Raw genomic sequence first — 14504 nt, 5'->3', positions numbered from 1 at the left:
GTGAGGGGTTGGTGTATTGGGATTATTGTTAATAGGTATGGAGTTTCTTTTGGGGGTGATGCTTTGTAATTTGTGGTGACAGTTGCACACCATAATGAATATACTAAAAACAGCTAAAGAGTACACTTACAAATGGTAAATGCAAGGGGAAAAAAACAAATGGCACCTTAGTTTTATTATAAAAGTAGTTCTGAGTTCTGATGTTGCAGACCCCCTGAAAGTGTTCCAGGGACCTCCAGAATTTCCTGAACCACACTTTGAGAAACTCTGACTTAGAGGCTTGGCAGTTTGGTTTTCTTTGCACTTCAGAAAGGGCTGTTAGGATTTTCACATTTTTTGCCAAATATTTGGTAAGATGCCTGCCAGAAACAGTGGGAACAGCATGGGTCAGGGAGTCAGATTTCTAAGGACCAATAGCTCAGATACAGAGCTTTGCTGCCAGGCCACTGACGGTAGAGATTTAGCCTCTTTGTGCCTCCATTTCCTCAGATTTTAAGAGAATAATGGTTGAACACACTTTCTAGGGTTGGTTTAAGGATCTGCATCTGCCTGAAGGAAATTAGGGTTATTGAACAGCTAATATTCAAAGAAAATAAGATAATTCAGCCCTGGCCTATGTGGCTCAGCTGGTTGGAGCTCTGTCCTGTAGACTGAAAGGTCACTGGTTCATATGGGTGGCAACCAATTGATGTCTCCCTCTCTCTCCCTCCCTCCCTCCCTCCCTCCCTCTCCTGTTCTCTCTCTCTCCCACCCCATCGTCCTCTCTAAAAAAAATGGAAAAATGCTCTTAGGTGAAGATTTAAAAAGATGATTCATTTCACAGTGTATTATTTTTTAAAAGATTTTATTTATCTATCTTTAGAGGGGAAGGGAAGGAGAGAGGGAGAGAAATATCAATGTATGGTTGCCCCTTGTGCACCTCCTGCTGGGAACTGGCCTGCAACCCAGGCATGTGCCCTGACTGGGAATCAAACTGCGATTGTCTGGTTCACAGGCCCAAGCTCAAATCACTGAGCTACACCAGCCAGGGCACTTCACAGTGTATTATTTGCTTGTAGTGTGCTAGCCACTGCCCTAGGTGGTGGGGATATCATGGTGAACAAGAAGATAGATGTACATGCTCTCTATTTCCTGGAGTTTGTTTTTTGTGGAGACAGGAGTGTGAGAGTGAATGATGGTGACCAACAGCAAACAGAACTTTTAAGGGAAGACCCGGTATCAAGATCTGCATCTGCCTGGTGAAAATTAGGGTAGTTAAACACATGATATTCAAAGAGAAATAAACTGAAATGTTTTAAACTTCCAAAATAGACCCTTAAAAAGCAAAGGAGAACAGAGGAAAGTAGAACATAGAGTTTACATCATAAAAATTGGAAAGATACTAGTGGATGAGGCAGATGATTCTGTTCTGCAAGACTAGGAAGATTAAATGAGGGTGACCTGGGGTGAGAGGCATAGTAGCAGTGATGAAGAAAACAGTGAGGCTACAAAGAGAGGACCACACTTGCAGGGCCAGGTGGAGAAGGAGTTCTTAGATCAGCTATTTTCCACCTTTTTCATCTCATGGCACATGTCAACTATTCATTAAAATTCTGTGGCACACCAAAAATGTATTTTGCCGATCTAACAAAAATAGATATAATTTTGATTCATCCATACCAGACAGCTATTGTTGTGTTGGCTGTTGTCATTTTTTTTATTTGACAATCTAAGGGATAAGAGAGGTCAGTGTCCCTGACTAAATACTTGGGTATCACATGTTTTAAAAATTCTCGTGGCACAGCGGTTGAAAATCCCTGCCTTAGATAATACAGCAGCACGGCTGGCCAGGAAGCTGACACCAGTCTGCCCACAAGGACAATGAGGACTGAAGTTAGCTCTGGTGGCTGCTGTGCATGGGCAAGTTTCATGTGCTCACTGGAATGACGAGGCTTGCTCTGCAGAAGTTGCCTTGAGAAGACAAAAAAGAAGAGTATATTAATGTTTAAAACAAAACAAAATACATTCATCTCTAGAGCAAGAATTCTCAAAATGCGATTTGGGGGTCCTTGGCCTCTGAAAAGTTAAAAACTGTTTTCATAATACCAGATGTTATTTCCCTTTCACTCTTACCCTCTCATAAGTGTATGGTGAAGTTTTCAACAGTCTACATAGTACATAGACACAGTCAGACAGTGGTTGCCTCTTGGGAAGTGGGGGCAGGAAGTGACTGGGAAGGGCCCAGAGGGAATTCCCTGGGTGCTGGTAATGTCCTATTTCTTTAAAGGAGTTTGGGTTATACAGGCCTATGCATTTGCCAAAGCATGATATGGTTTTCCAACTGTGTGATCCTCATAATGGAACTTTTTGTAAGATTTTGTTTCTAAGATGTTTGAAAGTCATGGGTGTGTGAAAAATGCCCAGGTTTTGCAATATCAGAAAGACCTGTGTTTAATCCTGACACTGCTACGTACTATGTTTATGACTTTGGACAAGTAACAACTTTTAGCAGAGTACCTGACATGTCATAAGCATCTAATAGACATTTGTAATGCGACTGAATGAACTAATATTATTTTTCTGAGCTCTTGTTTTGTACTAAGTCCAAAAAATCTCATTTTAATTTGCTTCGTCAAGATTTAGAGGGTTTCTAGGTAAGTTCCCTTTTGATGGCAAACTGAAGCATACAATAGAAAAGGTGCTTTTTGTTTGAGTTTGCTTAGTTGTTAAATACTGGGGAATAGTCATGGGTGTAATAAGTTTGGGTGGGGAAAGGAACACAGTGACCTCTGACATCTGCCCTTGTATCTATTATCTGTCCTACAAACACATCAGCTGCTTTCTGTCTTGGTGACTTCATCTGAAAATGGGAATCATATTACTACTTTCAAATAGGATTCTTATCACAATTAAATGAGGGAGTTTTGACGAGTACCTGAACTCATGATAGATGCTCACTAAATGTTAGTTGCCTCTTGTTTTTCACCTCTCCCAACTGTTTTCCCTGAAATAACCACCCCCACAGAAACATATATGAGTGCTAATATAATCTTCCTATCTGAATGATCCTTCAGTGTTCTCTCAAATGCTGTATGTTAAAAATTTATTTTTATTTGCTATCCTTCCCCAACACACACAAGTCCAAATTCACAACACTGAGGATTGCACACTTTCATTGGCTGGACTTGAATTTATTGGACCCCAAATGTTTTTGAGATCCATGAATTGTAGTCTGAGAGGAGTCTTCCATGGCTTGCAGAGTTGGGTTCTGTTGGTAATTGTTGTTTAGCGACTGGACCTCAGCTATCTCCTGGATGGCTGCATGAGCTGTGTAGGTTGAGGCTCTCTATTCTGGGGACCACTCAAGAGGCCTGGTCCTATGTTCCCTTGGCATGCTTTCTCCTAGCTCCCCTCAGCGGAGGGAGCTAGAGGATCAGTACCAGCCACTGTACAGGGGTCCATGATGATCCAAGTGAGGAAGTAGTCATGTCACCTGGTTAATTTGATGATGTCCTCTTCTTTTTTATATAAAGATTTTATTTATTTACTTTTAGAGAGAAGAGAAGGGAGGGAGAAAGAGAGAGAGGGAAACAGTAGTGTGGGAGAGGTATCCATCTGTTGCCTTGCACATGCCCCCAGCTGGGGACCTGGCCTGCAACCCAGGCCTGTGCCCGGACAGTGAATCAAACCGGCAACCCTTAGGCTTGCAGGCTGGCACTCAATCCCGCCACACTAGCAGAGGAGGGTTGTTTTTCTGAGAGATTACCTTTCAACTCCAAGTTGTTATCAGGAGAGCTTTGGGCTCCCTGTGCAGCTGGAGGCCTTTGGGCCCTTCACTTCCAGCACGATTGGAGCACTCCTTACACCAGGCAGCCTCAGGCCGCTGCCCTCCCAGACATGCCTGTTCCTGGCCATCACAGGCTGTGCATCTGAGACCTCCACCCCCACGCTCACATCTCAGTCATTCCTGTAAAACGCTCCACCGCTGGACCATGAGGCCAGTTATTTTTATGTAGCAATAAATTCCTAGGAATGTGAATTTGGCTAGGCTATAGTATAGTATTCAATCAAAACAAATCTTTGTTGCTGTGAAGATATTTTACAGACATGGTTAGCATCCTCAATCATTTTTTTTAAATATAGCACATTTTTTTTAATTTAATTTATTTATCTTTAGAAGGGAAGGAGAGAGGGAGAGAAATATCAATGTATGGTTGCTTCTCATGTGACCCCTGCTGGGAACTGGCCCCTGCTGGGAACTGGCCTGCAACCCAGGCATGTGCCCTGACTGGGAATCAAACCACGATCTTTTGGTTCGCAGGCCTGTGCTCAATCCACTGAGCTACAACAGCCAGGACTTGCAGTCATTTTAAGTAAACATTATCCTGGCTAATCTAGTGGACCTCATCTAGTCAGTTGAAGACTTAAGAGCAAAACTGATTCTGTATGGTATCACTTTATGCGGAATCTAAAATTGTAAAGTCATACACATAGATACACAGTAGAATAGTGATTGCTAGGACCCGGGAAGTGCAAGAAATGGAGAGATGCTGGTAAAAGGGTACAAACTTTCATTTATAAGGTAAATTCTGAGGATCTAAGATACAGCATGGTTACTATAGTTGATAATATTGTATTGTATAATTGTAAATTGAAATTTGCTAAGAGTAGATCCTAAGCTCACCAGACTTTCTAAAGGGTAATTATGTGAGATGATGGATGTGTTAATTACTTTGATTGTGAATCCTTCCACAATATATACATATGTCAAATTATGTTGTATACTTGTATTACAATTTTATTTGTCAATTATACTTCAATAAAGCTTGAAAAAATTTTAAAGAAACTGAAGTTACTAACAGTATAAATTTTGATAACCTAACAAATTAATTTGCAGGGAGGAAAAAGAGCCAAACTGAAGTTTCTGGCAGGGGAGTTTTCAGAAACTCTGGATTGCCGGCCTGCCCTATGGAGTTCAGACTTGCCCAGCCAGCCTCTACAGTTGCAGAAGCCAGTTCTTGGCAATAATATTTTTACGTATGTATGTACGTATATCTCCTACTGGTCCTTTCTCATAAAATCTGAATGATACAGCCAATAGCTTTACTAATTTAATTAAACAAGTAGCCTTGGCTGGTATGGCTCAGTGGATTGAGTGTCAGCCTGTGAACCAAAAGGTTGCCAGTTCGATTCCCCGTCAGGGCACATGCCTGGGTTGCAGGCCAGGTCTCCACGTGGGGGCATGTGAGAGGCAACTGATTGATGTATCTCTTGCACATCCACTCATTGATGTTTCTTTCCCTCTTTCCTCCTCCTTTCCCTTCTCTCTAAAAATAAATAAACAAAAGCTTTAAACAGGTAAAGGTTAGGTATTAACTCCCTCAAGTTTTACTCCATACCCACTCCCCATGCAAACTAACCTATATCTTCACTCATTTGTTTTATTCCTTTTTTCTTAAAGTTTCCTGCTCCAATAACTTCATAACCTTCTCTCCAGTCACTTCTGAAACTTTGTTCCATCAGTTATCTCCTCTTTCCTGAATCTTCAGCCTCTTCCTCTACTCTGACTTTCTTCATCACATAAATATGCTTATGTCTCTCTGTCTAGGAAAAAAACCTCCTTCCTTACAGCCTTCATAACTATGACTTGCCTATTTTTTGGCTTATTAGAGCCAAACTTATTCAACTCTTGCAGCCTGTATTCCCTATTCATTCCTTAACCAATTGCAGCCTGGCTCCAGCTATCCTCAATCTACTGAAACTTTGTCAAGATAATTAATGACCTGATTGTCAAAGCCAAGGAAACTGAAGTTTGTCCTTCTGTTGACTGAGTGGCATTAACCACCCCTTGAAATTTATCTCTTGCTTTCTGGTGCATCATTCCTCATTTCCTTTACCTCCAAGACCACTTTACTTTTCATTTCTTTCACTGATTATTCTTCTTTGGACCAACAATTAAAAGTTGATATCCCCCAATCCTCTGGCTTTGGTTTTCTCATTTTATATGCCCAGAGTTTCCCCAGGAGACTTCTTCACTTGTCACTTGAACTCCATTGCCTATGTGCTGATGACTCCTGAATCAAAGAGCTTTATTCCCAAACAGCCTTCTGCCTAATGTTGGATCTCAACCAGGGTGTATGACAGGTTCATCAAAATGAAACAGGTCCAAAAGGTAATTAATTTTTTCTTTTGTGTTCCCCCATCTCGGAAAATATCCCTCTCTTCCCAGCTGCCAAAGCTACAGATATGGTAGTTTTCCTAGACTCTCTTCCTTCACTCCCCCTCATTTTTTCAGTTATCAAGTTCTTCTGAGTCTACTCTCCCCCTCAAATCACTCAATTCTTACTTTGTCCTTCTTCCTTTCTTATATTACTGCCTTTGTAAAGATGTTTCATCATTTTTTTAAAAAGATTTCATTTATTTATTTTTTAGGGAGGGAAAAGGAGAGGGAAACATCAACATGTGGCTATCTCTCTCACGCCCCCTACTGGGGACCTGGCATACAACCCAGGCATGTGCCCTGACCTGAGATTGAACATATGACCTTGGCATATCAGGACAACATTCCAACCGACTGAGCTGCCTGGCCAGGGCTGGCATGCCCTTTTTTTGAGGATGGTGTTGGCAGCATAGAAGCTGTGAGGAAGTGGTGGTTTCCTAAGGAAGGAACCCCAGTTCTGAGAGAGCTAAGCAGGGATACCAAGGCTTATGGGAAAAGGTGGGGAGGAACTAGGCTGGGATAGTAGGCAGAGTCCTTGACACACTAGGATAAACTTTGGGAATCAGGGGGGTTCTGGGAAAGAACAAAGGATAATGGTCCAGGCCACCCATATACAGTGAATGGGTTAAGGTCAAGAGAGTGAGGTGACAGCCTTGGTGAAGAGGTGCTTTCTCAAGGGGAAGGGAGGACAAGGGGAGAGAAGGGCTGGAGAGTGGAAAAATGTTGGCTTTTGGCAGTAAGCCATAACCAGGTCTTACCCTCAGCCTCAGAACTCCAATTTGGGTAAACACTGTCAGGAGCTATCCTTGAAAAATGAGTTGGTACAAATCAGAATCTTACCTCCTTTTGATAAATAATGAAAAAAAGCTGAAGACTTTAACACCTTTCCCTCATCCTCCCATACTCATACTGCCCCAGATTGAAATCCTGCCGACAGCCAAGAGTGAGATTCACACATCCATACCCGGCGTCAGGAGGTGGATCCCAGCTGGAGACACCCACATACACACTAGCTTTAGCCGTGTCCTTTTATTTTTTTAATTGAGCCTTGTGGATGGGGTTAGTGGTAAGGGGGTTCTCCCACCCCCCACTGTACTGCCCCCCTGCTTAGAAGGAGGCCGGGGCTCAGCATTCACTGGGGTAGGTGTCCCAGTGCAGGCCAATGGCATTTATAAGGGCGCCGGATCGGCCACTGATGAATCGAAGCACGGTGTTGGGGTACAAGGGGACAGCATTGAAACTTGTGCCTGTGTCCTTCCCAAAAGGCAGGTAGCGGCCCTTGTCAGTCACGAAGACCAGCTTCCTCAGATAGTACTTGTACTTGCCAGACACCTGGATCACTGATTCCCCAGGGTGCAGAAAGATCTCCTCCATGTCTCCCCGGGTGCCACCCACATAGTCACTCCACACCTTGCCGTAGCGCACCTGGAGACTGGGGACAGGGTGAGGACGGAAGAAAGGGAGACACTGAGTAGGGTGATCAGAACTCAGGACCTCTTGGCCTACACACTGAGACCTTCAAACTGGTGACAGGGATGATATGTCTCCTGCCAGTCTCGCAGTATGTGAGGGCTGTGTGAACCCTTGGAGATCATACAGGGAACTTCAGCTCCTCATGTTGACCACAAACAGGATCACAGAGGGAACACAACTTGTCCAGAGTCCCTTAGACAGTAAGTGTCAAAGCTGGAGCTTGAGGTCTAGATCCCCACCTGCCCCCCCCCCCAAAAGACACAAAGCAATTTTTCAAATATCGGAAAGGCTCTCATGAGGGAAAAGACTGAACCAGGATGCAGATCCAGGATCAGAAGGATGCAGGTTTTGAGAGAGTCATCATGCAAACACAGGGGATGCCAGAGGGGATTTAAACCTTGAATGGGGCCCTGGCCAGGTAGCTCAGTTGGTTAGAGCATTGATCTGATACACCAAAGTTGTGGGTTCAATCCCTGGTCAGGGCACATACAAGAAAGCAACCAATGAATACAGAAATACCTAGAACAACAAATTCCATCTCAACCAATTAATAAAAATAAATAAACCTTGGATGGGGGCCAAACTGGACAACTTCCAGGCCCCCGAGGGCATATGGTGTATGATTTACCCGCGGTCACTCATGTTTGGGTTACAGAGGCTGTAGTAGTACAGGTCTCCATCCCAGACTCTGACAACTTCCACTTGCTGTGTCATCCCTGGGTCTTGTTCATTGAAATGGGTGTGACCCAAAGTGACTGAGAACTTCCCAATTAATGAACTCCTAGAAGGTTCCCCAGTCACAGAAATTCAAAGAATCTTACCCTACGATGTAGTATCTGTTAACTCGGACACGGATGGCAGTGATGGGACCGTCCAACTGGTTGCCAGAATGAGAGAATCGTTCTCCACCACCACCTCCATACTCTCCATTGTAGGAGGAGGACCTAACCTGAACTGTTGGAGACAGAAATTCCCCGAGAGCTCAGTTTCCCCAACCGTCCCTACACCCGCCACAACTCAATTCCCACCACCGCAAGCCTGCCTCTGAAAGCCGCGGCCACCAGCAGTGACCCTGGTACTGGACTCCTGGCTTCTTACTTACCGGATTTGGCATAGGCGGATGTACAAAGAAGGGTAAGAAGAGTGATCCTCAACATTCTGGAGCTGGAATGGGAAGGAAGGAGAAAGTGAAGATTTACCCTTTCCCTTTATTTATCCAAGCATCTCTGACCTCCAGTTGAGACTCGGGCTTCTTGGTCCTTCAAGTCAGACCTAGCCCACCTAATCTTGGTCTTTGAAAGAGTTGTCCGTGGCCTCCAGTCCTGTTCCTGTCAGGTACCCCTGCTGGGTCCTTACCCTCGCTACCTCTCCCTGGTCTACTGTAGCCAACCTCCCTCTTCTGTCCCAAGCCCTAGCACTCTCTCTGAATTAAACTGTGGCAAGCCCTGTTCCCTCCTGTCACAATGTAGGAAAGGACTTTTCTAAAGAAAAAGCAGAGACCTGACTGGTGTGGCTCAGTCGGTGAGGCGGAGTCCCACAATGTGAAAGGTCTCTGGTTTGATTCCCATTCAGGGCACATGCCTGGGTTTTGGGTTTGGGGCACATATGAAGGGCAACCAATCAATGTTTCTCTCCCTCTCTTTCTTCCTCCAATCCCCTCTCCTTAAAAATAAATGTAAAAATTTAAAAATAACAATAAAGCCCTGGCTGGTGTGGCTCAGTGGATTGAGCGCGGTCCTGAGAACTAAACAACCGCAGTTCAATTCCCAGTCAGGGCACATGCCTGGGCTGCAGGCCAGTTCCATGCGGAGGACCCACGAGAGGCAACCATACATTGATATTCTCTCCCTCTCTCCTTTCCTTCCCCTCTAAGAATAAATAAAATAAAATCTTAAAAAATAATAAAATGAAATGAAACAGTGGAGGAAATCATAAAAATGGTTGGGTTTACCAAACCAGGAATCTGAGAAAACCTAACTGAAGTCCACCTCTGGTAGATTGGCCTGGCCTATGGGGCGTCTGGGTCATAGTTTAAATTACTACTTTCACCCTGGTTCAAGAAGGAAAAGAGCATTTTAGAGGTGTGTCTCCGTGTCACCTGGGGAGTGAAGGCAGTGATAGAGGAGACTATGCCAGCCCGTTTCTAAGCAGGTCTGATGGAGGTGCGATAGACTGAACAGTTGTAGGATTTGGGACCAGCTTAAGATACTAGATCCCGGTCTATTTGTCATAACTCCTCCTCCATTAACACGTATTTGGCCATATCTATGCCCCTGAGCATCCCAAGTGTCTCCAGTCCTTCAGCTGAGACCCAGATATTGATGTATCTATGTCTAGCTCAGATCCAGATGCCCCAGGTAACTGACACCCAGGTCTCCCATCTACAGTTCAGTCCAGGCAGGCTCTCCTCCCACTCAGCTCGAATTCCCCTTACTCAAATCCGGGCATCCTGTCACCCTCGGCTCAGGCCTCTGCCACCCTCACCTGGCAGTTTCAGGTACAAAGTAACCCCCCAGAATCTGCCAGGTCTTTTATACCCTGCCTAAGCCTTCCCCCCACTCTTTATCGTGTGAACCTTGCCTCCTGGGCAAACATGATTAATCTCTTAGGGTCAGTTGTCAGGCAGGGACTAGAACATCTTATTCTCCCCTCCTCCCAGGGGTTACACGTGGCAGGGTGGGGTCCACTCAGGAGGAGCAGAATAAACCTGCGAAAAGGTCTCCAAGCAAACAGCCAACAGCTTTCAATGGGCCAATTTACGAATTACCTCTGGGTGTAGCCTGAGGTTCTCTCTCTTTTATTGAATGTTTGCAGGTGCTCTCATCTGCAGTCTGTCATCTTTAGGGATAACATTGCCCTCTCCTTGCCATTTGAAATACCAGTTCTCCTAGAAAGGAATTACACTGTCCACGTCTTATACTTAGGAGGGCCTGCTATTTGCCAGACCATTTTTTCTATCCTCATATTTTATATGAAAAAAAATCAAACATACAGAAAAGTTGGAAGAATTGTACAGTAAGTACCATATACACACCATGTAGATTTTAACATGGTTAAATTTTGCTGCACGCGTTTTTTTACCGCCCCCCCCCCATCCATCCTTAAACTTCCAGATCCTTCACAATCATTTTCTTTCTGAGAGGGGTGACTTGGGGCCCCAAGTGGACACTGAGCACCTACAGATCCCCATCTGGGAACACAGAGTCAGCCCAGTGTGCACGCAGAAAGGAAGCTGAGGGACTGAGAGGGGATCACGTCCTCCTGCAGACACAGTCTGGGTTTAAGGCCCTCGGGACCCCTACGGCTATAGCCCTGGGGCTGTAGACTACAAGAACAATTGCTCCTTTCAGTAGGTCTTAAACTTCCCCAGGGATGATATCAGAGATTTCTTGTCTTTTCAGGTCCTTCTCTGCCAAGATTGATTCCCCTCCACCCCAAATCCCTAAGACCAGCTCCCGAGTCCTACTTCGTGACTCCTCTAGGGTTGAGCCTCTAACCCTGAGTCAGAGAGAAGGATGGCCCGTTAGTTATCAATGACCATTATCAGGGCATTCAGAACATCCCACCCCTTACAAGCTCTCCACCTGGGATTGAGCATTCCTCCAAGGAAACAAAGGGAGCCTTACCCTGTGGAGTTGGAAATGGAGTGGGAATCTGGCAGGGAGACTCCGAGTGCCAGGAGGACGGCCAGGGATGTCACGTCTGAGCTCTCCTCCCCAACCTTCTCCAAGTCCAAGATAGGTGTGTCTCAGTGACTGGACTTCTACCTCATTCCTGTCATTCTGTTCCGTATGTCCCTGGCCTCTCTGTTTGCCTTTCTTTCCCAATTCTCTCATGTTAAACCAAAAAGTTAACTTCTGTGGCTGAACCTTTTTCAAAGAAAGTTTTTTGAGCAATATGCTAATCAGAAAAGTACCAGGTGCTGGGGCATGAACAACCAGCAGCAGGGCTGGATGGAAAAGGCTGCATGTCCACTGTGCTGGAGTTAAAGGGATCTTTTTTTAAAAATATTTTTATTTATTTATGTTTAGAGGGGAAGGGAAGGAGAGAGGGAGAGAAATATCAATGTATGGTTGCCTCTCATGTGTCCCATGCTGGGAACTGGCCTGCAACCCAGGTATGTGCCCTGACTGGGAATCAAACCGCGATACTCTGGTTCGCAGGCTTGCGCTCAATCCACTGAACTACACCAGCCAGGGCTCTAAAGGGATCTTTTATACATTACGTTTTGGGGAAGGAAGATGTAAGTTGTTTTTGAAAGAATTTACACTAGCTACAGACAAGAGGGGTTGGAAAAAGGTAAAGGGGGGCAGTTCCAGGGTATGAGCACAGTCCTTAAGGCAACAGCCTGAAAGTTCATGCATATTCCTGTTACGGTGTCCGTGGTGGGCTCAGGCACACCTGAGCTTGATCCAAAGCTCTAACACACACCCAGGAATGTGAGCAGTCTTTTGCTCATTGGCCCACAGCTATTAACTGGTTAATTATTCTTGCCTCTTTCTCTTACTCTCCTGCCCACTGTAACTTAATTTAGGATGTTTCAGAATTTTTTTCTTGTCAAGACATTTCCCTTTATGTCTTGATCTTCCCCCACATCTCCTGTTCTGAGGCTTTTTCTTTAAATTTCCTCTCTCCATACCTTTTACTTCTGCCTCTTCTCTTCTTTGTTTTTCCATCTCTTCCCAGCTCTTTCGCTCTCTCCTCCTCACCATTGTCCATCTCAACTCTTTCTTCTTAGGAGCATATCACACAGTATGCAACCAAAGCCAAAAAATAAATGATGTCCGCTCAGAGAGGCCCGGGGTAAACACCATGGGAGAATGCCCTCGTATTTCCATGTATGTATGACACATCAGAGACCCTCAGGACACAAGCTCCCACAGTGTCATAGGTTCACTCTGGTTCACTGACCCCACCTATGCAGAGATCCAGAGTGTCCCCCAGGCCTGCAGACTGGCCCCCGGGTTCCCTAAGACAAACCTCCATGTTGTAGACCTCTCTGCCTAGTTCTAGGAATTGTATCTCTACCCCTTGTGGCTAAGGGCGAGGGAAGACCTTTGGAATGCGAGCCACAGGAGACAAAGCTTGTCTCTGGTAGCAAACGCTGCCTCAGTTTCCTCTCCCTGCCCCCAAAGTTTGGTGGGAAGGCAATGATGGGTAAGACCCCTCACAGCGGGGGGGCAACCTAAGCCAGACTCCATCACTTGGGAGGCCTTCATGGAAGGACTCATGGGGCAGCAACAAAGAGCAATGGACTCTCACCGCCCCCTCCACTTTGACATAGCCCCTGGAGTCCCCATGTTCTCTGGTAGAAGCGCTTCCTGGCTCTAATCCCCTTAAGCCTGAATACCTGATAGGAAGAGGTGCAGCTCCTTGCCTTGGTAGAGCGTGTCCTGGGGAAAAATCTGGCATCACAAAGACTTCCTGATAAACCTGTGAAATCTGCTCTGCTAAGAGTGCTTTCATTCATGTGTTAAGGGTTCGAGCAAGAAACCCTAAAACTCTGTTCCTCACAGACTCTGACTCATAGTAAGCCCTCAGATTTCTTTGAAATGTTATCGACTGTTTGATCCTTGCCACCCTGTATTCCTGTGGATTACAACCCAATAAAAGGCCCTGGAGGAGGGGGCGTGAGGCCTTTTTCCCCTGAGAAACTGGCCACTGCTCACTTCTCCTCCCCAAGCAGATCACATCATGTCTCAGTCATATTTACTCTCATCCGTGGCACACAGGGGGACTTGCAAGGAAAGTCGCCCCCACACCTCCAGTCCCCTCTGCAGAGTGCGAGAGTTGCCTTTCCTGTGATGGAAGGAGTCTCAAGGTTCATTCTCTGTGGGACCCGGTGGAAGGCCACCGTGTAGCTAACACTGTACACCTGGGGTTTGCTCAGATGCACTGCCCAAAGAACCAGAAGGAAGAAGGTAAAGGCAGTGGGACCCCAAGCCCCACTCTGCTTCCACCTCGTCAGCCCCCGCTTGATCTGTTTCACATTTAACCCATATGCCAGCTGGGAGTCCACCTGCACTTAACATCCAGATGAAGTTGCCTTAAACCTCGCCCCACCCCCAGTCCAAGATGCAGTGAAAGTGCAAACTCTCCCAAAGCTTCCTGCTATCTCAACCCGTCTTGTGGTCTCTGCCTCCCTGGCAAAGCAACTCACTCAACACACATTTATGGAGCATCTATGTTAGAGGCATCATTCTAGATGCTGGAAAGATAGCACGAAGGAAGAGGGTCAAATCCTACCTGCCGGGAACTTGGCCTCTGGTGTGGGCAATCTGACAAATGAACAACTACGTTACTGCACGATATGTGCTACGAAGAAATAAGCAAAGAAGAGGGAGAGCATGAAGAGGGATGGAGAGGCTGTTCCTCTGCTGGGGTCCTCTGCTCAGGTAACACTTGTGAAGAGATCTGATTGAAATGATGGAGAGAAACACAGGTATTTGGGTGAAGGGTAGACCAGGAAGAATGGAAAAGCACCAAAGATGTAAGCAGGAAGTGTGTGGGATGAAGTCAGAAACAGCAGGGAGGGCAGGGTGGCTGGAGTAGGTGAGAGAAGCCTGTGGGAGGTGAGGTCTGGGCAGCAGCCCTGGTGGGGGGTCGTGGTGGGGGGGACAGAGGGGGCAGGGCTTGGGGGGCCACTGTCAGGAGTTTGAGCTTCTGAGAGTGAGGGGAGCCATTGAAGGTTTTTGCCTTTTCAAAGGATTACCTACTCTGGATTTTGATAAAGGAAGAATGGACTGGAGGGTGGGTAACTGTGGAAGTGGGAGGCCATAGCAGGAGCCACGTGGATATTTCCTCATTTCACTGGGTCCCTCTCTCCTGCCCT

The 14504-nt window shown here is 45.8% G+C and overlaps 1 protein-coding gene across 2 annotated transcripts; it reads right to left on the bottom strand.

Annotated features, from left to right (window-relative positions):
• Positions 1-7223: 7223 nt before the first annotated feature.
• ZG16 (zymogen granule protein 16) lies at positions 7224-14123 on the bottom strand. Of its 2 annotated transcripts, XM_037157970.2 has the most exons (5): positions 13919-14123; positions 12312-12405; positions 8775-8836; positions 8494-8626; positions 7224-7631 (listed from the first exon to the last, which is right to left on the bottom strand). In XM_037157970.2, exons 2-5 carry the CDS (start codon positions 12389-12391, stop codon positions 7325-7327), a joined length of 582 nt encoding a protein of 193 aa, XP_037013865.2. In that variant the 5' UTR covers positions 12392-12405; positions 13919-14123; the 3' UTR covers positions 7224-7324. The 2 variants fall into 2 exon arrangements, with proteins under 2 accessions (XP_037013865.2, XP_037013874.2); XM_037157979.2 differs by lacking the exon at positions 12312-12405.
• Between the last annotated feature and the right edge of the window lie 381 nt (positions 14124-14504).

The sequence above is a fragment of the Artibeus jamaicensis genome, unplaced genomic scaffold, assembly GCF_021234435.1.
Source record: "Artibeus jamaicensis isolate MK-2021 breed Jamaican fruit bat unplaced genomic scaffold, CSHL_Jam_final contig_700, whole genome shotgun sequence".
NCBI classification, from domain to species: Eukaryota; Metazoa; Chordata; class Mammalia; order Chiroptera; family Phyllostomidae; genus Artibeus; species Artibeus jamaicensis.
The sequence above is the reverse complement of the archived record's forward strand: the minus strand, read 5'-3'. Positions and strand labels throughout refer to the sequence as shown.

Coding starts and splice junctions, on each gene's coding strand:
- ZG16 (XM_037157970.2), bottom strand. CDS start 12,391: ATGGACAATGGTGAGGAGGAGAGAGCGAAAGAGCTGGGAAGAGATGGA. Junction 8,837..12,311: donor AGAAGAGGCAGAAGTAAAAG/GTATGGAGAGAG, acceptor TTCCCATTCCAG/CTCCAGAATGTTGAGGATCA. Junction 8,627..8,774: donor ATCCGCCTATGCCAAATCCG/GTAAGTAAGAAG, acceptor TGTCTCCAACAG/TTCAGGTTAGGTCCTCCTCC.